Source organism: Prionailurus viverrinus, chromosome B4 (assembly GCF_022837055.1).
Source record: "Prionailurus viverrinus isolate Anna chromosome B4, UM_Priviv_1.0, whole genome shotgun sequence".
Taxonomy (NCBI): domain Eukaryota; kingdom Metazoa; phylum Chordata; class Mammalia; order Carnivora; family Felidae; genus Prionailurus; species Prionailurus viverrinus.
In genome coordinates, this window is record NC_062567.1 from 70,228,349 (window position 1) to 70,255,690 (window position 27,342).

Genomic DNA, 27,342 nt, shown 5'->3' on the forward strand with positions numbered 1-27,342 from the left:
GTATCACACTGATAGATTTATGGATATTGAACCAGCCCTGCATCCCAGGAATAAGCCCCACTTGATCATGGTGAATAATTCTTTTAATGTACTGTTGGATTCAGTTTGCTAGTATCTTGTTGAGATTTTGCATCCATGTTCATCAGGGATATTAGCCTGTAATTCTCCTTTTTACTGGGGTCTTTGTCTGGTTCTGGAATCAAGGTAGTGCTGGCCTCATAGAATGAATTTGGAAGTTTTCCTTTCTGTTTCTATTTTTTGGAACAGTTTGAGAAGAATAGATTTTAACTCTTCTTTATAAATGTCTGGTAGAATACCCCTGTGAAACCATCTGGCCCTGGACTTTTGTTTGTTGGGAGAGTTTTTGATTACGGTTTCAATTTCTTTGCTAGTTATTGGTCTGTTCAAATTTTCTGTTTTTTCCTGTTTCAGTTTTGGTAGTTGGTATGTTTCTAGGAATTTATCCATTTCTTCCAGGTTTCCCAGTTTGTTGACATATAATTGGTCATAATATTTCTTATAATTATTTGTATTTCAGTTGTGGTGGTTGTGATCTCTTCCCTTCATTCATGATTTTATTTATTTGGGTACTTTGTCTTTTCTTTTTGATAAGTCTGGCTTGGGACTTACCAATTTTATTCTTTCAAAGAACCAGCTCTTAGTTTCCTTGATCTGTTTTACTGGGGTTTTTTTGTTTGTTTGTTTCTGTATTGTTTATTTCTGCTTTAGTCTTTATTATTTCCCTTCTTCTGCTGGCATTAAGCTTTATTTGCTTTTCTAGCTCCTTTAGGTGTAAGGTTAGGGTGTGTATATGAGACCTTTCTTGCTTCTTGAGATGGACCCGTATTGCAATATACTTCCCTCTTGAGACTGCCTTTGCTATATACCAAAGGTTTTGGACTGTCATGTTTTCATTTTCATTTGCTTCTATGTACTTTTTTATTTCCTCGTTAATTTCCTGGTTAACCCATTCATTCTTTAGTAAGATGTTCTTTAACCCCCAAGTATTTGTGGTCTTTCCAAATGTTTTCTTGGGGTTGACTTCAACCTTCATAGCACTGTGGTCTGAAAATATGTATGATATGATCTCAGTCTTTTTGTACTTCTTGAGGGCTGATTGGTGACCCAGTGTGTGATCTGTTTTGGAGAATGTTCCATGTGCACTTGAGAAGAATGTGTATTCTGCTGCTTTAGGATGGAAAGTTCTGTTAAGTCCGTGCCATCCACTGTGTCATTCAGAGCCATTGTTTCCTTGTTGATTTTCTGCTTAGATGATTTGTCCATTGTTGTAAATGGGGTGTTAAAGTCCCCTACTATTACTGTATAATTGTCAGTGAGTTTCTTTATGTTTGTTATTAATTGATTTATATATTTGGGTGCTGCCATGTTGGGGGCATAAATATTTACAGTTGTTAGATCTTCTTGATGGTTAGATTCCTTAATTATGATATAATCCCCCTCTTCATCTCTTGGTACAGTCTTTGTTTTAAAATGTAGTTTGTCCCAGGGTGCCTGGGTGGCTCAGTCGGTTAAGCATCCAACTTCAGCTCAGGTCATGATCTCCTGGTTTGTGGGTTTGAGCCCTGAATCAGGCTCAGAACCTAGAGGTTGCTTCGGATTCTCTGTCTCCCTCTCTCTCCGTCCCTCCCCTGCTCCCAGTTTGTCTCTCACTCTCTCAAAAATAATCATTAAAAAATTTAAAAATAGGGGCGCCTGGGTGGCTCAGTCGGTTGAGCATCCGACTTCAGCTCGGGTCATGATCTCACAGTCCGTGAGTTCAAGCCCTGCATCAGGCCCTGTGCTGATAGCTTGCAGCCTGGAGCCTGCTTCTGATTCTGTGTCTCCCTCTCTCTCTGGCCCTCCCCCGTTCATGCTCTGTCTGTCTCTCTCTCAAAAATGAATAAACGTTAAAAAAATTTTTTTTTAAATAAATAAAATAAAATCTAGTTTGTCTGATAGAAGCGTGACTATTCTGGCTTTCTTTTGGCATCCATTACCATGATAAGTGGTTCTCCATCCCCTTACTTTTAATCTGCAGATATCTTAATGTCTATAATGAGTCTTATGTAGACAGCATATAGACGGATCTTGGTTTTTTTTTTTTTTTTTTTTTATCCATTCTGATACTCTATGTTTTTTGATTGGAGTGTTTAGTCCATTTACATTCAGAGTGATTATTGAAAGACAAGAAGTCAGTGCCATTGTGTTACCTATAGAGTTGGTGTTTCTGGTGATGTTCTCTGATCCTTTCTAGTCTTTGTCACTTTTGGTCTTCCCCACCCCCACCAACTCAGAGTCCCCCTTAATATTTCTTGCAGTGTTGGTTTAGTGGTCACAAACTCCTTTAGTTTTTGTTTGTCTGGGAAGGTCTTTATCTCTCCTTCTATTCTGAATGACAGCTTTGCTGTATAGAGTATTCTTAGCTGCATATTTTTCCCATTCAGCATATTGAATATATCCTGCCACTCCTTTCTGGCCTGCCAAGTTTCTGTGGACATATCTGCTGCAAACGTGATCTGTCATCCGTTGTAGGTTTAAGGATTTTTTTTTTTTATCCCTTGCTGCTCTCAGGTTTCTTTCCTTGTTCATATAATTTGTGAGTTTGACTGTGATATGCCTTGGTGATGGCTGGCTTTTGGTTAATTTAATGGGAGTTCTCTGTGCTTCTTGGATTTTGATGTCTGTGTCCTTCCCCAGATTTAGGAAGTTTTCAGAGCTATAATTTGTTTGACTAAAACTTTTGCCCCTTTTTCCCTCTCTTCCCCTTCTGGGACTCCTATGTTATGAATGTTAATTCTGTTTTCAGAAGTCACTGAGTTCTGTAAGTCAGCCTTTATGATTCATTACCTGTGTTTTGCTCTTCTTTTCAGCTTAATTATTTTCCATAATTTTATCTATATTTATATCACTGATTTGTTCCTCTGCTTTGTCCATCCTCACAGTTGTGGCATCCATTCAGGTTTGCATCTCGGTTGTAGCAATTTAAAATTTGGCCTGAGTAGATTTTAGCTCTTTTATGTCTGCAGTAAAGGATTCTCTAGTGTCTTCTATGCTTTTTTTCAAGCCCAGCTAGAATCCTTATAATTGTTGTTTTAACAACATAGTTCAAACATCTTACTTACATCTGTATTGATTTGGCCATCATTTCTTCCTGTTCTTTCTTTGGGGGTGAATTCCTCCATCTTGTCATTTTGGACAAAAACAAAAATAATAATAAAATTAAAATTAAAAGTTTTTTTAAAAATCAAATAAAGGAAGCTAGATCCTATGTGTTTTTGGTCTGCTTGTTAATGGGAGCTTGATCAAAGAAAGAAAAAAGGAGAGAAAAAGATAAAAAAACTAAAAGTTAAAAAAAATTAAAACTTTGCTCTTTCTGTATCCAAGGGCAAAAACAAACAAAAAAACCCAAATGAAGCTGGATCCAGTTTTCCCTAAAGCTGAAACTTGCAGCAGTCTGTGATCAGTAGACTTAAGAGCACAGAAGGGATTTGTGCTGGTCTTCACAGGGAAGGATTTCTACTCTCATTCTCAAGTGAACTTGCCCTAGTGGAAATGTGCCTGGAGGGCACAGTGGATGGGACTTTGTGCTTGTACAGCTCTCTTTGCCACTTTGTGGTGCTGTTTAGCTCCCTGAGTTCAATCGTTTCTGATGGGCTAATGGTAAAAATGGCTTCACCCAATTCTCTAGCCCTTCCAGTGGGAAGTTCAAGCCCTCACAGATGTGTGATCAGTCACTCCTCCATTGTCCCCAGCAACTCTCAGCTCCCCACCTTTAGTCTGTCAGAGCTGAAGGTGGCCTGCCAGGTGGCACCACCCTCCTGGGTTTTATCTCAGGAGCTGCTGTGTTTCAAAACCCCACACTTCAGAGACCCCTACAGCTGGGACCCACTGTGATCTGTGGGAGGGTCTCAACCACATTGTGGCTGCTATCTGGGTGCCCCAGAAAACATTCACTTGACCATGCAGCAGCAGCAGCAGCAGCAGCAGCAGCAGCAGCAGCAGCTCAGAGTTTATGATAAATCCCAACACAACGCTGGCGCCAGGTTTTGCTGCCCTCAACCAGTGTCTTTCTTCCTATACTGGTGAACAAGGCAGGTCTGTGGCCCCTGTCGGAGTATAGGGCCCCTGTGGAGGTAGAGGGCTGTATTGCCTCTACCAAGTGCACCCCAAGCAGGGGAACAACTTCTCCGCATGCGACCCGGGGGATCTTCAGACTGTGCTGCCCGCCCGCTGCTGGGGCTCTGCCGCTTTTCCTCACCAGAGCACTGCCAGGTCCTGACCTCTGAAGCTTCAGACTATGTACCTCGCTGTTCATAAAAACTGGCAGTGTGGTTTTGTGAAACAGTTTTCTTGTGCAGTCCCCTACACTTGTTTTCATTCTTTGTAGCTGCTTTCGGGGCAGTGCTTTTCTTGCGCAAACCCAGTGCACTGCTCTCTCTCCCCTGTTTCTCCTCCCTGCAAAAAGGGCTTCCTCCCTTCTGCTGTACCACACCTCTTCACCATTTCACCTCTCTGTGCTCTGTACCTGCCACGTTCTCTCCCTCAAATTATGCAGACTGTTCTCTTAATCTTCAGATCAATTTCCTAAGTTTTCAAAATGATTTGATGTTGATCTAGCTGTGTTCGAGGGAAGAGACAAGCCCGGAGTCCCCTTATTATTGCACCGTCTTAACTCCTTCTCTCAGATTTAGTTTTAATACCAAGTGCAAAAATACATGTCATTGCCATTGTCCACTAAGTGTCTGTATTCTAATTTCTTTTATACCAAAATTTTAACAAAGAATCTTCTTTGTTTCCATCAGATTTTACTTAAATTTTTTTCTTTCACTGATACATTATTGTGAAGTGCTCCATATATAAATTTGAAATCACTGATCGTGTGTTCTTTTTCTTTCATGGAATTAAAAATGACTTTAGGTATACATTTAACCTGTTTGTAGTTCTGTGGTACAACCATATTTTACATGGTCATTTTGTATTTCTAATTCTTCTTTACTTCGTATAATATAGACTCTTTTAATCAGCCACTCTTCAACAACACATTTCAATAATTGCTTTTTTAATCTGAATTTATCTCCTAAAAAATGAGGATCCTACTTTTTATAAATAATCTACACTCCTGCAGAAAAATAACATTAATCCCTTCGATATTATGAGTTCTTCAAATATCCAGTCTGTGTTTGCATTTCTCCACTTGTGTTTTCTTAAATTTGAATGAGAAACTAAGATGCAAACATTGTTTTTAGTGAAGTCTTTGAAGTATCTTTTAATCTATATGTTACCCCTTCATCTCTGTTAATTTTTTTCCTTGTAAGTTTTTGTTGATAAACACAAGTTTTTTGTCCTTTAAGAATGTCACAATCTGGATTTTACTGGTGTTGTTTAGCTAACTGTTACTTCTGACTCTGTAGTTGGTAGTTAGGTCCAGATATTTGATGAGATTTTGGTTTGAGTTTTATGAAGAGCATTTTGTACTTTTATCAGGAGATATGTAATATCTTGTTGTCTTGTTTTGTGATGTAAACAGCCATTGAGGATCATTATCTAGATCCGTTATTTCATTAAGAGTTGTAAAATGTAAGAGTCCCGTCTTATCAATTCTTTGATTTCTCTGAGGAATAGTAAGTACCTAGAGAAAAATCTAGATATGTTACTTATGTCTTATTTACCAATTTTCAAAATATTGTGTTGTTTACCTACACTCCTGAAAAGTGTACCATGAGGTTTGGATTTTGTTTTTTGTTTTTAGTATTCTTATAAATGAACTTATGATTTAAAAACATTTGAAGTGTTTTTAGTCCATTTCAGTTACTATTTCTTTTTTTTTTTTTTTAGTGTTTATTTGTTTATTTTCACAGAAAGAGAGATAGGGGAGGAGAGTGAACAGGGGAGGGGCAGAGAGAGAAGGGAAGAGAGAGAATCCCAAGCAGGCTCTGCACTGTTAGCATGGAACCCCATGCAGGGCTTGATCTCATAAACTATGAGATCGTGACCTGCGCCGAAATCAAGAGTCAGATACTTAACCAACTGAGCCACTCAGGTACCCCTTTTGCATTTACTATTTCTTGATGTTCAAATTGTCCCATCTTTGGCCAGTAAAGGGCTTTTCAAGCTGGTTCCCAGTTCCTTTGGTTGTGATCTTAATATAAGTCTTTGCTGGTTTCCTTGTTTTCTTTTAGATGTCATGTTCCAGGCTTATCTTACACATTTCCTACCACACATGGAATCAGATTTCTCCAAGGAGGTCTGGTGTCTTTTAATGGGAAATGGTATTTAGTCTAGGCTCCAGGAAGTATCCATTGCTTTCATTGTTCTCGACTTTTTAGTGGACAGACTAGAAAGACTAATGGTTTTTATTTCATGCTTAGATGTATCTTCTCAACTCTTAGGTCACATAATCCATATTTTGTTCCCTTCCAGTACTTTACTTTTTTTTAACTTTTTTTTTTTAATTTTTTTTTTTTTACATTTATTTATTTTTGAGAAACGGTGAGACAAAACGTGAGCGGGGGAGGGGCAGAGAGAGACGGAAACACAGAATCTGAAGCAGGCTCCAGGCTCTGAGCAAGCGGTCAGCACAGAGCCTGATGTGGGGCTCGAACCCACAAACTGTGAGATCATGACCTGAGCCGAAGTCGGACGTTCAACCGACTGAGCCACCCAGGTGCCCCTAATTTTTTTTAACTTTTTGATCCATCTGTAATTTCGTTTCATGCATAAAGTGAAGTGTGAATCTAGCTTTATGTCAGGGTGGTGAAATTATTCTGTATAATACTGTAATGATGAATATGTGGCATTATGCATTGTCAAAATCCACACAACTGTATAGCACAAAGACTGAATCTTAATGTAACCTATGGATTTTAGCTAATAATAAACTGCAGTTTTAGGTTTATAGAAAAGTTAAGCAGATAGTGCAGAGTCCCCATGTATTCCCTCTTCCCTGCACAGTTTCCCCTAGTGTTAACATCTTATATATGTTATGATTGATGAGTAATATTTATACATTATTATTAGCTAAAATCCATAGTTTTTATATTAGAATTCAGTGTTTGTGCTATACAGTTGTGTGGATTTTGACAGTGCATAATATCACACATTCATCTTTACAGTATTATACAGAATAGTCACCACCCTGAAAATGCTTTGTTTGTTTAATCTGCTCACCTCTCTTTACTGCCTCCCCTCCCTGCCCCTGCCTCATGCAACTACTGATTTTCTTACTGTCTCTACCATAAAGTGGGGGTAATTTTACCTTTATCAAAGAGACATAGAAATCAAATAAGACAATGTTTTTGAATAGAGCTAATGCAGAGTAAGTAATGAGCAAACAATTTCAGTAGGGAGGTACTTTATGCTCTAGGTAGCTTTGTCAAGAACAGTGTGACGTGATAAACTGCCATATCTTTCAAGGAGTCCAGGGGAATATCCATTGTCAAATTCATTTGTATGCTTTATTTGTCTTGTTAAAAACATGCAAATACACACGTATTTTTATTTTTATTCATTTTTATTATTTTTATGTTTATATTTTTATTTCATTTTTATTTTTTTATTTTATCTCCAAGCTTATGTTTGGTTGATTAAATGTAACATATTTATTGAAATGCCTAAATTGTGCATATCCACTTCCATACTATTTTCACATGCTACTTGAAATTTTAGTGAAAGACCTTATTTAAACAAGGTCCCTGAGAGTGTATTTTGTGCTTTGCTATGTAAAATATGTGACTGCTTCACAGACCAGTAGGTTAGTAGGAGCTGGTGCTAGAGGATCAAAGAGCAAAAACAAGTCCTTTCCTCTATTGTTTATTATTATTAGAAGGAAAGGAGATAGGGACAAAGACCATTGCTTTTGGTTATCTTCCATCTGAACTTCCTTCCTATGTTTGGGATATTTCCCATAATTTGAGTCCTACTAGAAGGCAGGACCTCTCTCTCTCTACAAAAGCCAAAAAAAGAAAAAAGAAAGAAAGAAAGGAAGGGAGGAAGAAAGGAAAAGGCCAAATACTTGCTTTCTCCTGCATTACCTTTGGCATTTAGGCCAATCAGTCCGTTGTTCTCACCTGTGGCTTTGAATCTGGACTGGCTGTGGCAGAGGTGGAGGGTGCTGTAGCGACCACAGCATTTAGAAATTTTCCAAGAACACCCGTGCTGGCTTGGGGCTGTCCAGTTTGCACTTGTAATTTTTAGTCCTCTATTAAGGCAATAAATTAGATTCTTTTAATAATAAAGTTAGTTGTCTTTTTTTGTTTTTCCATTTTGAACTTTTACAACTGGATATACAATAAAATCGGTAAGTCTCCCAAGCATCATTGTTGGTTTGGGTTTTTTCCCCCAAATTTTAGCAGCTTGTTACCAAATCTCATTTGAATATAAAATAATGTATACCTTTGGTATTTCTTTGGCCATAGAGTATTATCTGTGTAAAACAGATGTCAAAGGTTGAAGTAAAAGTTAATTGTTTTATAATTAACAATATAACTTTTTTAAAAACTGTTCTTGCAGTGTAGATTTTTTGATGTATAGTACTATCATTTATGTGCATTTATTAACATTTAAATGCACATCTTACTTTTAAACTAGAATTTTCCTATTAAAAATATACATATCCCATATGTTTCAAGTCAAATTAAATGTTTTTCCAGCCGGAGGGCTATTAAGAGGGACATGGAATCCTTTTTGGTCATTAAAAACAGCCTGCCAAGAACTTGAGCAACTAAGAAAACTTTAAATGAAAATATCTGAACTGAAGTGCTATTTTCAGCCCTTTTATTTATGTTTTAAAAACAAAGGAAACAATCTTAGCTCTGTTGTTTGTTTCTAAATTGTTCTTTTAAATATGGTAAGTTATTAAAATATCATGTGTATTATGTATAATTAATATATATAACCTGAAAAGATTGTAGGCTTTTAAATAATAACATCTTTAAGATAGTAGAAAAAATATGCTTTATTTATTTCATTTACTTATGTGTTTATGATGCCTAAGAAGTTGATTAATGGTAGGAAATGTGATAGTAATAATCATTGTGTAAATAACACCAATAAAGTAATGGTTGGCTTTATTTTCAGGTGAAAAGTGTTTTAGCCTTTTTGTTTTTTAATGTTTTATTTATTTTTGAGAGAGAGAGAGAGAGAGGCAGACAGAATCTAAAGCAGGTTCCAGGCTCTGAGCTGCCAGCACAGAGCCTGACTGAAAGTGTTTTAGCCTGAAGCTGCTGCTTAGGGTAGCTGGAATCAGGAAACTTGGACCTACTAAGTGCCTTATACAAAATTTGTTCAGCTGAAACAAACAGCTAAAAGAAAAAGGAATTTGGTGAAGGGGGTTTAAATGAAGGAATAAAAATGAATCCTGAGCTTCAACTGCAGTTATTTATGTAAAGCAGGGAACTAGCCATTATATATTGTATGGATGATGTAATTGAAAATAATATGTATCTTTGAAAAATGGCCAGTGACGGAGAAAAAAATTGTCAGATGTAGTTACAGTAATAAATGTGTTAAATATTAATTAAATTGAGCATTGCTTTGCCAGATACTGTAAATTGAGTTCCTATCTTTTGTGAAAGTAATGAGGTCAAAGGGAAAATGTTTCTGTTGTTTTAGTTGGAATAGCATATATATTGTTACACTTAAGTATAGGGTTAATGGGGCACCTGGATGGCCTAGTTGGTTAAGCGTCCGACTCTTGATAGTGGCTCAGGTCGTGATCTTCCAGTTGTGAGATAGAGCCCTGCGTGGGGCTCCACACTAAGCTGTCTCTCTCTGCCCCTTCCCCACTCACGTGCGTGCTCTCTCTCTCAAAATAAATAAATAAACTTTTTTTTAAAAAGGTGTAGGGTTCAGTAGAAAGGAAAAGATAGAAGATGCAAAAGAGGAGGTAGTTTATGGAGGAATATAACAGATTCCAATATATAGGTGAAGGAATTAACTTTGGAAATAGTCGCTACTTCTGGCCAAGATCCAAGGGAAGGGGGAAGTGGGAGTAATGACAGAAAATTTAATATAGAGAAGAAGTTAAGGCAGTTCTCCTAGAATAAACTTAAATTATTTCAGTAATTTGCCCTTTTTTTCAGACATACAATAATAAGGTAATATCCCTGATTTCACAGACTCGCAGTATGCAGGGGAAGACAAACTCTGAAATAATCAGGTTGAAGTTTAGTGTTTAACAAAAGGTGAAAGGTTTGGAGCAGTTTCTGTGGGGAATGTTTTCAGGAGCAGAAATCATTAAAGTGAGTCGTAAGTAATGATGACAGTCACTTACTAGTTGGGAGCATTAACTAGGTGGACTAAACTTTATGGGGCAAGGCTTGGCAGTTTTGGAATAGTTGTGGACAAGGTCTCAGGGTAGGAGGTGAGTCATATGGGCAAGGTGAAAAGACAAGAGTCACTAGTGCCATCACTGACTGCTGTGACTACTTCAGGTGATCATGATAATAGCTCTCACTTATTGTTGGCCTAATATTTGCCAAATGACTTTACGTGGATCATCAGATTTAAGCCTCATGACCACCCTGAAAGGAAGATTACCAGTAAGTAGAATGCGTTTCAGAAATGTTGCTTGCCCAGTGCTTCCACGTGGTTGTGCACATCAGGGGGCCACGGGGAGGGGAGTGCCATTCACATTGCACGTGTCAGATAATAGTAAAATGTCTTAGTGAAAGGCATTCTTTGAATTCATATAAATACACCATATAGCCATACTGTGACAGCAGTACATAAAATTTTCCAAGTAACAGTCCAAGCTTCATGTAAAAACACACATGGAGGAGGATGTAAGCTTAAAGGAAATATGCCAGAATATTAGCAGTCTGGGTAATTAAGTCACGGGGAATTTTTATTTTTGTTTGGATACTCTTCGATTTCTCTGGCTTCTTTAAATGAACATGTTTTTTTTATTTTGGGTGGCAAGGAGGTTATTGATGGAAAGGTAGTAGTAAGGAAAATTGTTCTAGACATGCTAGTAAGCAGTAGTGGCATCCCACCTTTATCTTCTCCCCTACCCCATTCCAGAAAAATCCATGAGATTCGGAAAATTCAGTATCTGTTTTACATTGAAGTTACATTTAAGCTTTAGAAATCCAGATATTCCATTTACAAACGTATTTGGAAACCTTAACTCCTTTCCGCCCTTACATGATCACTGCAGCCAACTCCATTCATAGTTATACTAGAACTTCACCTTGTACCATTATCAGTGAGTGGTTTGTATGACTGGAGTAGTCGCATAAATAGAAAATAGACTGAGGGGAAAGGTAGTAGATAAGAGGGAAATAATACTCTGTGCTGGGCAGGGAAAGTGATGAACACTTGAAACTCCCTGTAATCTTAAAACTGTATATATACACAGTTTTATATAGTTAGTAATTTAAGTTGGTTTCAAGAAGCACTAACTTTATCCCTTTTGCTGGTGACTGGTAAATTCATCAATTTTGTATATTGTAAAAATTTAATGTACTACAGAATAGTTTCAATACAGGTATCATTTTGACTAGTGACTAGTAACAGTACATTTGGATTTGTGTGTATGTGTGTGTGCACATGCGCTTCCACAAACACCTTTACTTTTCCATTAATAATTTATAATATTTAGGTAAAATCTTAAAAACACAATAAGAAATGCCTCCTGGTGACAATCATTAGATCTCCAGTCATATTGTGAGTACTAAAAATTAAAAGAACTTCCAAAAGTGAAAATGTACTTATTAACTTTAGTTTCACAATAAGCTCTTCTTTTTTGTTATATCCCATGACTAATTTTATAACTAGAAGTTTGTATCTTTTGTTCCCTTCACCCATTTTGCCCACCCATCATCCCCCACCTCTGACAACCACCAGTCTGTTCTCCTTGTCTATGAGCTTAGTTGGGTTTTTTTAAGATACCATGTATAAGTGAGATCATACAGTATTTAGCTGTCTCTGACTTATTTCACTTTATCTAATACCCTCTAGGTCCATCCATATTGTTGCAGATGGCAAGATTTTGTTCTTTTTCATGGCAGAGTAATATTTCATTGCATATATGTACACCACCACCTTTTTTATCCATTCATCTGTCAGTGGACACTTAGGTTGCTTCCATGTCTTGGCTTTTATAAATAATACTGCAATGAATATAGGGATGTGTATATCTTTTCTAATTAGTGTTTTCATTTTCTTTAGATAAATACCCAGAAGTAGGACTACTGGATCATATGGTCATTATATTTTTAATTTGTTGAGGAACCTTCATACTGTTTTCCATAATGGCTGCACCATTTTGCATTCCTACCAACAGTGCATGAACATTCCCTTTTCTCTGCACCATCACCAACACTTTTCAATGTTTTGTTTTGTTTTTTTTCTTACCTTATACTAGACATTCTGACAGGCCTGTGAGGTGAAATCTCATTGTGGTTTTGATTTGCACTTCCATAACAATTAGTGGTGTTGAGTCCCTTTTGTGTACCTGTTGGCCATCCATTTATCTTCTCTGGAAAAATATTTATTCAGATCCTCTACCAGTTTTTTTAAATTATTATTTGAGAGAGAGAGAGAGAGCGCGCGTGCGCACACCCGCCAAGCAGGGAAAGAGCAGAGGGAGAGAGAGAATGAATCTTAAGTAGGCTCCAAGCTCAGCACAGAGCCCGACGCAGGGCTCAATCCATGACCCTGGGATCATTGACCTGAGCTGAAATCAGGAGTCAGACACTCAGCCAACTGAGCCGCCCAGGTGCCCCAAGATCCTATACCAGTTTTTAATTGGGTTATTTTTCACTATTGAGTTGCATGAGTTCTTCATATATTTTAGATATTAATCCCCTATTAGATATATGATTTGCACATACTTTCTCCCATTAAATAAGTTGCCTTTCCTTTGTTGTGCAGAAGTTTTTAGTTTGATGTAGTCCTACTTACTAAGTTTTGCTTTTTGTTGCCTTTGCTGTCAGTATCAAATCCAAAAAAATCATTGCCAAGACTGATACCAAAGAGCTTACCACCTATGTTTTCTCCTAGGACTTTTATAGTTTCAGGTCTTACATTCAAGTCTTTGATCCATTTTGAGTTAATTTTGTGTGTGGTGTAAGATAGTGGTTCAGTTTCATTCTTTTGCATGTGGCTGTCCAGTTTTCTGAAAACCATTTATTGAAGAGACAGTCCTTTCCCCCATTGTATATCCTTGGTTCCTTTGTCATAAATTAATCAGCCATATATGTATGGGTTTACTTCTGGTCTCTTTATTTTGTTCCATTGATCTGTGTGTCTGTTTTTATGCCAATACCATACTGTTTTCATTACTGTAGCTTTATAATATAGTTTTAAGTCAGAGAGTGTGATGCCTCCAGTTTTGTTGTTCTTTTTCAAGATTCTTTAGCTATTCTGAATCTTCTGTGTTTCCATATAAATTTTAAGATTTGTTCTATTTCTGCAGGAAATGTCATTGGAATTTTGATAGGATTGCATTCAATTTGTTAGATTGCTTTGGGTAGTGTGGACATTTTAACAATATTAATTTTTCTAAGCCATTACAGCTTCACAATAAACTTTTGGAACATATTCATATAAATGAATATGAATGGTATGATGATTTTTGACATTGTCTTTTATAATTCAATATTTAATTACTCTTAATTCAAATTTATTTATTTTAAAATGTCTGTCATCTCCTGAAGGATTACTGATTTGAAATATTGTTTAAATACTGCACATTAAAAACTAGTTTATATATAGACATACTTTTATGACATGCGTAAAAAATCAAGTCTTGAGAGAGCTCTGCCATAAACTTTAAAGATATTCATTATGCAGATATTTGAGTTACTAATTAGCAATAGAAGGCTTTTATGTATTCTTTCCTGTCTGGATTCCAATATTCTCTTTTCATTGCCATGTATTCTAATTAGTAAAGGAAAATAGTATCTGACTTTCTTCAGGTTTGTGTCCTTGGCCACTTACCCACTCAGACATTTGTATTGTTAAGCCCCCAGATATGTGAGTGAGTATAATGTTGGAGAAATGAGAGATGGACAAACAAAATGTGAATTCAACTAAAAAGCCAGACTTAACAAAATTTGTAGCATTTACATTGTTAGAACAAATATGCTGGAGTTTATTATATGTAATATGAAATCTAGTAAATGCTTAAACAGTTTCTAAAGGTATAACAGAGTATGGTATTTGTTTGTAAAATAATTTCTCTGTTTTGTTTTTAAAGTGATACTTTCTTTAAAGAGATTCTTAGCTGACTTTCATTGAAGGTAGAGATTTGCAAATGAGGCCTATTAAACTTAAAACAAATTACCAAAAGTCTTCAGTATAGTTGAATGATTTGATTTAGAAATGTAAACAGCAAAATTTTCAAAATCGTTTAAAAATAGTCTTTGAAATGAACTGAATGTGAGATTTGCCTATACTATTTTGTTTAGTATTGCTGTATATTGATCTTGGGCTTTTGTATTAGTAGAGCACGTTTTCTAATTTACAAAAGATGTATCCAAATGTCAGAAAATTTCTACCAATTTTATTTTTTGTAGGTGGTTTCAGACACCCTCACAGGTTTTCTACCATGCAGCAACTGAACATGGAGGAAAAGATGTATATCCAGGGCAATGTCTTTGGGAAGGTTGTGAGCCTTTTCAGCGACAGAGGTTTTCTTTTATTACCCACTTACAGGTATACTTTCTTCCTAATACTATTTGGTCAGTAACTCCTCTGGTTTATTAAAGATCTTGATGCGTATCCTTTTACTTCCTCTTTCTCAAAAAGGATAAGCACTGTTCAAAAGATGCCCTGCTTGCAGGATTAAAACAAGATGAACCAGGACAAGCAGGAAGTCAAAAATCTTCTACCAAGTAAGGACCATGAGTTTACTTCCTCTTGTACATGCAAAAGGAAAAAGCAGGAAAACTAGGCAAAACAGAGTAACAATGAAAGACAACCTCATGCATCAGGAGACCAGAAACCTAGGTTCTAGGTTGAGCTCTGCTGTGACCCAGCCCTGGGCCCTGTCCCAATTGCTTAAATTCTCTAAACATCACTTTTCATATTGGCTAGACTGCATGCTCTGTTAATAATTTGTAACTGTAATGTTTTGATTCGAATTTGTAGACAAGTCATCAGAAGTAGTGACAGGTGAGAGTTGAGAAATGCTTTGTAAACTGGAAATGTATGTATGGTTCTTTGTCCTTTGGGAAAATAGTTGAATATGTATTTGATAATGGCAAAGAGATTTCTTCTTACAACTTCTTCTCTCAGGAAAGACCAGGGTGTCATGTGAAGATTGTATGTAAGAGTATACATATCACACTTACTATATGGTTATTCATTTACCTGTTACTTCATGAACACATACTTGTAATGCATGTGGTCAAGTTCTAGTTGGTTATAGATTCCCATAAGATCCTTATTAAATTTACATAGTATTTATCTCCTATTCTGTTTCTGACTGAGTCCTTTAGTTATAGATTCGGTAACCTAAATCATATGTTTAACTTTCAAAAATGTGAAGATAAGGGGCATCTGGATGGCTCAGTTGGTTAAGTACCCGACTCTTGATTTCAGCTCAGGTCATGATTTTGCAGTTCGTGAGATTGAGCCCCACTTCGGGCTCTGCGCTGACAGTGCGGAGCCTGCTTGGGATTCTCTCCCTCTCTCTCTGCCCTTCCCTTGCTCTCTCTCACTGGCCCTCTCTCTCTCTCTAAAAAAAAACTAATTAAAAAAAAAGTAGAAGTGCCAGAAATAGACCCATACTACAGATGTGAATGAAACCTGAAGCACAGAGGGGCAAACTGAAATTTTCAAAGTCACACATGTAGTTACAGGGTCAGAAATAGACAGGGTTTCCTCATGTGAGAGTCCATTGTTCTTTCCACCATTGCCTCACAAGAATGCAACAGATAGTGATGCAATTTTTCTGCTTGGCCAAGGAAATCTAGCATAATTTGAATCTTTCATATAAAGCCTATCTCTGCAGTCCCTCCATTCTCTATCTTTCATAAAGGACAGTAGAAATAAATCGAAAGGATTGATTGAAATAATCAGATAATGATGAAACAAAGTACTAGTGTGAAAACGTGGTGTTTAGCGTAATTCCTTACTACCATAAGGTTCTCTTTTCCTGGATGACCTATACCTGTACCAACACATTCTTAGGTGATACCATTGTACTCTTAGGTACTGTGTAGCAAAAATAACTTGCAACTCAAATTGTAGACTATTTTCTTTTCTATTAAAATCTTCAAATTACATTCAAAATCTGAACTCCATAGCTCTGATACTGTGTTGTATTGATTTTGATTGCTTGTTTACCAGCACAGTAACTTTAAAGATCGACTACACTAGAACATCTGTTGTTAGCTTTAAAATTGATAGATTGGAAAATAAAAGACTGGAAACCTCACCCTGATACTAAGAGCCCCTTTGCCTCGGCTGACACAAAGTAAACAAAGTTAACGCTGGGCCATTGGAGCGCGTGTTTATCTGGTATCTGGTTTCAAAGTAACCACCTGAGGGGGTTGGCAGGTTGGTCATCCTTGTCAGTCTGTCTGCAGCATCATGTTAACAATCTCTGTCTCTCTCCTCAATGTAGGCAGCCTGCTGTAGGGGGCACAAGCTCAACTCCTAGAGCACAAAAGGCCATTGTGAATCATCCCAGTGCTGCCCTTATGGCCCTTAGGAGAGGATCAAGAAACCTTGTCTTTCGAGATTTTACAGTAAGCAAACCTTGAAAGCTTTATCTGTAAAAGTGTGAGCACTGTATGATTTAGATCTTTATTCTTTTCTTTTCCTTTCTTTTTAAGGATGAAAAAGAGGGACCAATAACTAAACACATCCGACTAACAGCTGCCTTAATATTAAAAAATATTGGTAAATATTCAGAATGTGGTCGCAGGTGAGTAATCTGTTTTCTACAGCCAAAGTGAATTTAGATTATTTTACTTCTACATGTGAGTTAATAAAACTAGATAACTGTGTTTTATTCGCTGTTTTTCTCATCAGTTTTGTGAATATGTCCAAAAGCTTATGCCAACATCAGACCAACATGATTTCGAAAGCCAAAAATGTAGGCGCACCTGGGTGGCTCAGTCAGTTGAGCATCCAACCCTTGATTTCAGCTTGGGTCATGATCTTGGGGTTTGTGGGTTCAAGCCCCACATCTGGCTCTGCACTGGCAGTATGGAGTCTACTTGGGATTCTCTGTCTCTCCCTCTCTCTGCCTCTCTCTCTCTCTCTCTCTCTCTCTCTCTCTCTCTCTCTCAAAATAAATAAATAAACTTTAAAAATAGATACATAAAAGCCAAAAAAGTAGACGTTGAAACAACCAGAAGGTGTTCTTTTAATTTGTTTTATTAAGTTAATCTTTCTGGCCATAGAATTTAGAGCAAAAAGTAGATTTACTAAAGGGAAACCTTAGGAGTTTATTTGGGGGGTGAGGGGAGTCATTTGGAAAGTGAATGTGTGTCATTTGAATCCAGTGGAATTAGAATGGAATTTAGTTTGGTAATTGACATTTTAATGAAGCCATCAAAGTTTAAAACTTACTTTCTTATGAACTTAAGAGGAAACTCAGGATTTTATAGATCTGTAGAAACTAGAATCAATAATTCTAAGAGAGCATATGTGGAATGTTCTGTTGATGACTTTTGGACTTTGTCTCCCTTGAAGCTTGTCTGTAATTTTCTAGAATTCCTTCTGTGTTTTCCACTGACTCAGGCTCTTTTCTTGAGAAGTTGTCCTCTGAGGCATCCTGACTTCTAGTTAGGGACTTTTTCTCTGAGTTTCTCTCCTCTTAAATACTATTAGTCCTATCTCCTAAATATATCCTGTATCTACCTTAGTTCTCCCCACTCCCTGCATTTTGACCTTGCTTTGGTCTTTTTATATTTCTTGCAGTAACCATCCAACTGGATTTTCCCAACATAAAAACAGTGGTATCAATTACAAAAGAAAAAGCAATGAATTTGAGTATATCAAACTTCAGTAAATTAAAGATGAAAACACTTAAAACTAAGGTTTAAAAAACAGTATTTGCAATGCCAGTTACTATGTTTTAGTGTATACAGTGTTCTCACAGATGAATGAGAAGAATTCTTAACATTCAAAAAGAAAAATAAGCAGTTTTTCACAAAAAAAGAAATATGAAGGGTAGTAACCATAAAGAACACCAGAATCTTCTTCATTTGTGACATGGTTTCTTCTCCTTTTCTTACTGTATTTCCCTCTCCCTCTGTAGTCCATAGCCTGTATTTCAGTTCCAGCCTAACTAAGCCATGTGCAGATTCCTAATCGTGCTAGACGCTTTCACGTTGCACTTTGGTACCTTTTGTTCCAATACTTACCTGTGGTGGTCTGTTGATTATCTGGAAACCCTTCTTGATTCAGTTCAGGTAGCAGCTTTTGTGTGCTGCCTCCTGTGCCATGTTCCCCTGCCCCATAGCGTTTGTTCTTCTCTGTTCTTTTAACCTGTCTGTCTCGTAATATTTAATCTTGTGTTGTAAATAGTTTTTGTATGGCTTTTTTCACCTACTGACCTATGTGTAGACATTCTCTGATTAATCTTTGTAGCCTGAACACCTGGCACAGTACTTAACATGTGTAGATAATTTCTAATTTCTATTCGTCCTTAAGATTCAACTCAGGGGTTACCTCTTCCCTTCCTGACATCTTCCTCACTAGCCCACCTCTGACATCCCTCACGTCCACCTCACACATTGTGTTTTACCACCCTAGATGGTGAGATCTTTGAAAGCAGGGATTGAATATTGGTTTTTCATTTCTGTGTCCTCCGTGCCTACCGTAGTGTTTGGAATGTAATAGCAATTTGATAAGTATTTGATTGATAGACACATGGAAGGAAAGAAGTCTCACAAATTCATTCTTTTCTGGAGTTCTAGAGATCTAGAATTTGTGTAGATAATTCGAATTCTAAAAGTAAATTATATTGGGTGCCTGGGTGGTCCAGTCGGTTAAGCATTGACTCTTGATTTCAGCTCAGGTCATGATCTCACGGTTCATGGGTTTGAGCCCCATGTCAGGCTCTGCACCGACAACACGGAGTCTCCTTGGGATTCTCTCTCCCTCCCTCCCTCCCTCTTTCTCTCTTTCCCTTCCTCCCTCTCTCTCTTTCTCTCTCTGCCTCGCTCCCTCTCTCTCTCTCTCCCTCTCTTTCTCTTTCTGCCCCTTCCCCGCTCTCTTCAAATAAATAAACTTTAAAATAAATAAAAGTAAATTTTACAACTTAGCATTTTACCTCATTCAAATTGCACATTCTTAGGCTTATAGCAGAGCCACTTTGGCTAGATCTAATATGATTATTGAGCCAAAGTTTTCATTTTGCTGTTTTTGTTTTGTTGTTGATAGTGTCATTTTCTATGTAACTCTGAACTTTCCAAACATCTTCTGACATCTTCAGTTACTGTGATCTTAGAATAGCAGAACCAAAAGAATTAAAACAATCCATTAAATTCTTACCGTTCACCCTCCCAGTCCAGGTTGAACTGCAGAACCTCACTCAGACATCTCCAGATGTAGATTTTGGCTTAGCAAGAATACTTACAGAATCTGGCAACCTATATATGTGAAAAAGAGAGTATAGGAAATCAGCTGCAGAAGATTATTCTCTGTTGAGATTTCCCATCTCTGGTGGAATGAGTAACAGGGTATGATTTTTTTTTTTTAGACTAAAACCAACTCTGCAATAAGAAAATTGCAGGTTGATAGGAAGATATGTGGAAATTTACCTTCAGTCTTGTACAGTATACTGAACAGTATGAAATGTCAACGTTTTTAAATTTGAAGTGCAGAATCTAGTTGTTGGAATAATGTAAAATGTTTAAATGCAGTTTATCTCTATTCTGATTAATTTTGAGCTCTGGAGTATTGCAATATATATCTCTTCCTTTTGATTCATATACCTTTATCAGTAGAATATGTGGGTCTTATTTAGTAATCAAATGGTACTTTTCTGTATGCTAATAATGAAGTGAAAAAAGAGAATAATTCCATTTACAATATATCAGTCAAATAAAATACTTAGGAATCATGTTAACCAAGGAGGTGGAAGACTTGTGCACTGAAAACTAGAAAACATTGCTGAAAGAAATTAAAGCAGACATAAATAGAAAGATATTCTGTGTTCATGGATTGGAAGACTTAATATAGTTAAGATGTCCATACTACCCACAGCGATCCGCACGTTCAGTAAAATCCCTATCAAAATCCCAATGATATTTTTTTACAGAAATAGGAAAATCCATTCTAACCTTCATAGGTGATCTCATGGAATCCTGAATAGTCACAGCTATCTTGAAACAGACAAAGTTGGAGGACCCACAGTGTCTGATTTCAGAATTTACAACAAAGCTACAGTAATCCAAACAATGTATTACTGGCATAAAGAGAGACATAATAATCAATCAGTGGAAGAATAGAGCCCAGACATAAGTCCTGGTATATATGGTCAAATGATTTGCATTAGGGTGCCAGTTCTCCATTCAAGGAGAAAAAGACAGATGGAGCTGGGAAAACTGGATATTCACATGCAAAAGAACAAAGCTGAACCCTTACCTAACACCACATATAGAAATTAACTCAAAATGGATCAAAGATCTAGAAATAAGAGCTAAAACTGTAAAACTCTTAAAACATCTGAGGAAACTTCATGACATTGGATTTGGCAGTAATTTGTTGGATATGGCACCAGGGATGTAGGCAACAAAATGAAAAATAAAGTGAACTTTATCAAAATTAGAAACTTATGCACCAGTGGACATTATTAACAGAATAACAGAATGGCAGAAAATAATTGCAAATTACATATATGATAAAACGGTTAAAATCTAGAATATATAAGACACTCCTAAAACTCCACAACATAAAACAATCTGATTTTAAAAATGAGCAGGGGCACCTGGGTGGCTCAGTCAGTTAAGCAACCAACTGTTGATTTCAGCTCAGGTCATAATCTCAGGGTTTGTTAGTTCAAGTCCCACATAGAATCCCTACTTGGGATTATCTTTCTTTCCCCCCCCCACCCTTCCCCCACTCATGAGCACCCTTTCTCCCTCCGTCTCTCTCTGAAAATAAACTTAGCGAAAAAAAAATACAAGAAAATAACAAAATAAAAATGGCCAAAGGACTTGAATAGACATTTCACCAGAAAAGATAAACAAATGGCCAGTAAGCACATGGAAAGATGCTCAACATTATTGATTGTTAGAAAAGCACAAATCGGGGCGCCTGGGTGGCGCAGTCGGTTAAGCGTCCGACTTCAGCCAGGTCACGATCTCGCGGTCTGGGAGTTCGAGCCCCGCGTCGGGCTCTGGGCTGATGGCTCAGAGCCTGGAGCCTGTTTCCGATCCTGTGTCTCCCTCTCTCTCTGCCCCTCCCCCGTTCATGCTCTGTCTCTCTCTGTCCCAAAAATAAATAAACGTTGAAAAAAAAAAAAAAAAAGAAAAGAAAAGCACAAATCAAAACCACAGTGAGAGCCACTTCACAGTTATTAGGATGGTTATTATTTAGGGGCTCAGTAGGTTGAGTGTCTGACTCTTGATTTCGGCTCAGGTCATGATCCTGGGATCATGGGATCAAGCCCCGTGTTGGGCTCCATACTAAGTACGGAGCCTGCTTAAGATTCTCTCGCTTTCCCTCTTCCCCTCTCCTGAGCTGTGCTCTCTCTCGCTCTCTCTGTCTCTCTCTAAAAAAAAAAAAGAAAAAGAAAACAAGTGTTGACATAGATGTGGAGAAATTGGAACCCCTGTTTATTGCTGATAGAAATATAAAATGGTACAGCCACTGTGGAAAACAGTATTTTGGTTCTTCTAAAAATTAAATATAGGATTGCTGTTTGATCCAGCAATTCCACTTCTGGGTATATACACAAAAGAAAGTAGGGAATTGAAACAACTACAAAGGAATTTGGGGGGCAATGGGGAGTGACTGCTAATGGGTATTAGGTTTCTTTTTGGAAGGATGAAAATATTCTAAAACCATGGTGATGGTAGACAATTCTGTGAATATTCTTTTTTTTTTTTTCAACGTTTATTTTTTTGGGGGGGGACAGAGAGAGACAGAGCATGAACGGGGGAGGGGCAGAGAGAGAGGGAGACACAGGATCGGAAACAGGCTCCAGGCTCTGAGCCATCAGCCCAGAGCCTGACTGACGCGGGGCTCGAACTCACGGACCGCGAGATCATGACCCGGCTGAAGTCGGACGCTCAACCGACTGCGCCACCCAGGCACCCCAATTCTGTGAATATTCTAAAAAACCACCAAATCGTACACTTAACTGGGTGATTTGTATGGTATATGAATTATATCAGTAAAGCTATAAAGATTAATTTAAAAAATTAAATGGTAATATAAAGCTTATAATGGAATATAGTAGTCCTCTACTTATCTCCTACCAACCTTCAACAGGGAGCTTTCAACAGTTTGAACTAATTTTTCTGGTACTTGCCTCCATATTTCTAAATAATATTCTTATGTTACTATTTCATAATTTACTATTTCATAATGTGTTTTACACATTAACTGTTGATATTCTTTCTAAAGAATTGAATACTCTTAAAACCTCTCTTTCCCCTGCTTTTCCTTTGCTCATAACATTGTTATATCACAGTTTTCAGTTAAATCTTAAATCAGATATTGTCAGATTGTTTGATGCTCATCCAAGTGCTACTGTTATTAAAGTTTTCTTTCTTTCTTTGTATTTCTGGGGTTAATGATTGTCTTGCTTTTTGTTTAGCTTTATATGGACCTAATGGTGATTTCTCTATATATTACAATTATTTCTCAAGCCCATATAGAAGCTATCCAGATGCCCAAACACAGTTGTTAAATCTCTCTCACCTTTACATTTTTCCCCTGCAGTCTAGACAGCTTGCTTTCTAAGCCTAGTACATAGCCATTCTCAGGAATTCCTTCAATATTGAATCCTTTTCTCTTGTATTCAAATTATTTCCTTTACTTGACTTACTCCCTCATCGTGCTAAAGCATATCCTCCAATATTAAACTCCACAGGTCTGAGAATGTCTTTAGTCTATTCTTACTCATGACAGTTTGGCTAGATTTAGAATTCCAGATTGAAAAGTCATTTTTTTTTTAAGTTTATTTATTTTTGAGAGAGACAGAGACAGAATTTGAGTGGGTTAGGGGCAGAGAGAAAGAGAGAGAGAGAGACACAGAATTTGAAGCAGGCTCTAGGCTCCGAGCTGTCAGCACAGAGCCCTATGTGGGGCTCAAACTCTGAGCTGTGAGATCATGACCTGAACTGAAATCAGATGCTCAACCGACTGAGCTTCCCAAGCGCCCCATTTTTTTTTTTTAAAGTCTGTGAGGGCATTATCTAATGTCTTCTAGCATTCAGCTTTGCTGTTAAGAAGTCTATAACTTTCTGGTTCCCATTCCTGTGTTTGTGATCTATTTTCTCCCCTAGAAGTGTTCAAGATCTTTTTTTTCCCCCTTAATTTCTGATATTCTGAAATTCTGTGATGTTGTGTCTTAGTGTAGGTGTTTTGTTGTTGTGATCATTGAAGTGGGCATTTCATTTCAATGAATCCTTTCAATCAGGAGATTCATGTCCTTCAAGATAGGAATTTTTCTTGAATGTCTCTTTATAATTCCCTGCCAACCATTGACCCTATTCCCCATTTCTGAACTTAAGTTTTTTGGATGCTAGACCCTCACAGATTAATCCTCTAGTTTTCTTTTCTCTCTTAGCTTTCATTTTTGTCTGTTTAATGTATTTCCTGGGAATTTCCTTGACTTTGTCATCAACTCTTGAATTCTTACTTAGCCTATCCTGCTTTAATTTCTAAGAGCTCTGAGTGCCAGTGTTGCTGTTTTGTAACACCCTGTTCATATGTTGAATACAATGCCTTCTCATCTCTCTGAGGATATCAATGCTAGGATTGTTAAATTTTTTTCTGTTTCCTCCAAATTCTTCAAATAAAGGACACATTAGTGGTTCAGTCTGTTGAGCACCCAACTCTTGCTTTCGGCTCAGGCTCAGGTCCTGGGACCAAGCCCTGCGTTGGGCTCTGAACTGAGTGTGGAGCCTGCTTGGGATTCTCTCTCTCCCTCTTCTCCTCTTCCCTGTGCTTGCTCTCTCTCTCTCTCTCTCTTTCTCTCTTCTCTCTCAAAAAAAGTAAATTCCTCAAATGAGCATTCAGGCTTCATGTTTTAAATTAAGAATAAAATATCAACATGCTAATTGGAAGCTCTGAGTATGTGATCTCTACTTGTCACTGGTGATTGCCATTTTTGGTGATCCCTAATGATCCAATTTGTTTATTAGAAGCTCTTCAAATATCAGTCTCTAAAGAGAGATTTTGTTTCTCCAGAGAAGAATCTTTGATTTTCTTGACTTTGGAGGTGGGCAGTTTGGAGGAGGGTCAATGTGAAATCCTGTGTTCTGGAAACAGAATGGGAGAGGGGAACCAAGAGGACCTCATTTTTGTTCAGTTGATCCCTCACCCTCCGGTAGTCCTAAGCTTTTCTGGTTTATTTCTTCAGAAAATTTTCTTTAAATCATTTTGGTACTGTTTTGGGCAGGACAGAACAAAAAACTCTGTCAAACTGCTGAGTGTCTTAAATTGTGTTGACTAATGCTACTTACAAATTATTTTTTCTTATCTATTAAGTATGTTAAAGTGACACAATGTTTATCCTTTGTAAAACATAACAAAATGAAAACCTTGAAATTTGAAATTGAAAGAATACCATTTTATACAACAAAATGGGCATATTTTGTTTATCTAGTGAGTGCTTATTTCTTTAAAACCCCCAAAAGTAGAAGATATTAATTTATATCAAAAATGAAATTGTTACAAGGCACCTGGCTGTCTCAGTTGGTGGAGCATGTGATTCTTGATATTGAGGTTGTGGGTTCGAGCCCCTATGTTGGATGTAGATACTACTTACAAAAATAAATAAATAATTTAACAAAAGAAAGAAAGAAAGAAAGAAAGAAAGAAAGAAAGAAAGAAAGAAAAGAATGAAGGGAAAGAAAGAAGAAAGAAAAAAGTTGTTACCTTAAAGTCATCCTGGTGATTTAAATTTAATCTTTCTAAGTTTTATCCATGTGACATAATAATAAAGAATACTTTTGGGGCGCCTATGTGGCTCAGTCAGTTAAGCATCTGACTTCAGCTCAGGTCATGATCTCGCAATTTGTAGGTTTGAGTCCTGCCTCAGGCTGTCTGCTCTCGGCATGGAGCCCGCTTCAGATCCTCTGTCCCTCTCTCTCTCTCTCTCCCCCCCCCTTCCCCACTCACACTGTCTCTCTCAAAAATAAATAAACTTTAAAAACAAAGTAAAATATTTTTTAAATAATACTATTTTAAAAATACATTTTAAATTCTATTTTTAAACTATCAATTTGAAAAAATACTGTAATGGTGAAGTTTTGGAAAGTTTTTTTTCTTTATCAAAATGTTCATCAATATAGGAGGAAAACAATTTGATCCCACTTTGTAAGTTTTTTATTATTGAAGTATAATGTAAGTGTTAGTTTCAGGTGTATGATACAATGAACAATTCTGTACATTACTCAGTGGTCATCAGTATAAGTGTACTTTTCATCCCTTTAACTGTTTCACTCATCCCCTCACCTACTTCCCCACTAGCAACCACCAATTTGTTCTCTGTATTTAAGGGTCTGTTTTTTGTCTCTTTTCTGTTTGTTCATTTGTTTTGTTTCTTAAATTCTACATGAGTGAAATCATACGGTATTTGTCTTTCTCTGACTTATTTCACTTAGCATAATACCCTGTAGGTCCACCCATATTGTTGCAGGTGGCAAGATTTCGTTTTTTTATGACTAATATTCCAGTGTGTGTGTGTGCATGCATGTACTTACACCACATCTTTGTTAGCCATTCATCTATGGATGGACAATTGGGTTGCTTCTGTATCTTGGCTATTGCAAATAATGCTGCAATAAACAGGGGTGCATATATCTTTTCAAATTATTTAAGTTACTTTAAAAGTTTTATAGGACTTTATTTCTTTTCTAGAAAAAATTGTAGAAATTTCATAATTCATTTAAAAATTTGTTTAGGACTACCTGGTTGGTCGGCTTATTTGGTTTAAGCATCCAACTCTTGATTTCAGTTCAGGTCATGATCTCATGGTTCGTGAGTTCGGGCCATGCTGTCAGTGCAGAATCTGCTTGAGATTCTCTCCCTTCTTGGCCTTCCCTCACTAACTTGCATGCATACACACACTCACTCACTCAGAATAAACGTAAAAAAATTTGCTTAATCAATTTTTTAAATAAATCATACCTAAAATATAAAAACCAGAAGTGTATAAAAGCTCCATGAACCATCACAGAGTGAACCACCCATGTAACCAAACATCCAAGTTCAGAAATAGAGGAGGGATGCCTGGGTGGCTCAGTTGGTTAAGCTACTGACTCTTGCTTTCAGTTCAGGTCATGATCTCAGTTCATGAGACTGAGTGCTGCACTGGGGCTTTGCGCTGAGTGCAGAGTCTGCTTAAGATTATCTCTCTCCCTCTCTCTCTGCCCCTTCCCCCCCCCAAATAAATGAACGAACATTAAAAAAAAAAAAAAAAAAAAAAAAGAGGAGGACCAGTATTGCAGAGCCCCTTTGAGTCCCTACTGCCTTTATCCTATTTTCCTTGGTGGGATCACTATCCTGATGTTAACCATAGAATTTTACCTGGTTTTAACTTTATATAAGTAGAATCATACGGGATATATTCTTTTGTGTTATCTTCTTTACTCATCTTTTTTGTGTGTGAAATTCATGTTACATGTAGCAGTACATTGTTCATATTCTTGCAGTATATGATTCTGTTCCACGAGTATACTCAAATTTGTTTTTTCCATTCTACTTTTGGTAGGCTTATTGGTTGTTTTCAGTTTGGGGCTATTAAAAATAGTGCCACTATCAGGGCGCCTGGGTGGCTCAGTCAGTTAAGTGTCTGACTTCGGCTCAAGTCATGATCTCACAGTTTGTGGGTTCAAGCCCCATGTCGGGCCCTGTGCTGACAGCTCAGAGCCTGGAGCCTGCTTCGGATTCTGTGTCTCCCTCTCTCTCTGCCCCTCCCCTGCTCATGCTCGGCCTCTCTCTGTCTCAAAAATAAATAAAAACATTAAAAAAAAAAAGTGCCACTATGAACATTCTGTACATGTTTTTGGCCATATGTGTATATATTTCTATTGAACTTTTAAGAATGATTGGTGATTCAGAGGATATTAATGCCAAACAATTCGAAAGAGATTTTATCAATTTATGCTCCCTCCAGCATTGTAGGAGAGTCACAGTTGCTCCACATACTTTTCAACATTTGGTATTATAATTTTTAATTTTAGCCATTTTGAGGGCTGT

General features: G+C 37.2%; 1 protein-coding gene and 1 long non-coding RNA gene across 5 annotated transcripts in view; one reads left to right on the forward strand and one right to left on the reverse strand.

Moving 5' to 3' along the window:
- ARID2 (AT-rich interaction domain 2) overlaps positions 1-27,342 on the forward strand; it is a 180,767-nt gene that overhangs the window by 138,068 nt on the left and 15,357 nt on the right. For all 4 annotated transcript variants that reach the window (XR_007154154.1, XR_007154153.1, XM_047868003.1 and 1 more), the window contains 4 exons: positions 14,520-14,658; positions 14,752-14,837; positions 16,574-16,697; positions 16,785-16,876. Coding sequence is in view for 2 of the 4 variants with exons in the window: in XM_047868003.1 (XP_047723959.1) it covers positions 14,520-14,658; positions 14,752-14,837; positions 16,574-16,697; positions 16,785-16,876 (441 nt within the window). In the remaining 2 variants the exon portion in view is untranslated. The remainder of the gene's footprint in view (positions 1-14,519; positions 14,659-14,751; positions 14,838-16,573; positions 16,698-16,784; positions 16,877-27,342) is intronic.
- LOC125170993 (uncharacterized) lies at positions 805-26,816 on the reverse strand. The gene is made up of 3 exons (XR_007154158.1): positions 26,703-26,816; positions 1,477-1,479; positions 805-818 (listed from the first exon to the last, which is right to left on the reverse strand). It is a non-coding gene; the product is annotated as an uncharacterized LOC125170993 (long non-coding RNA).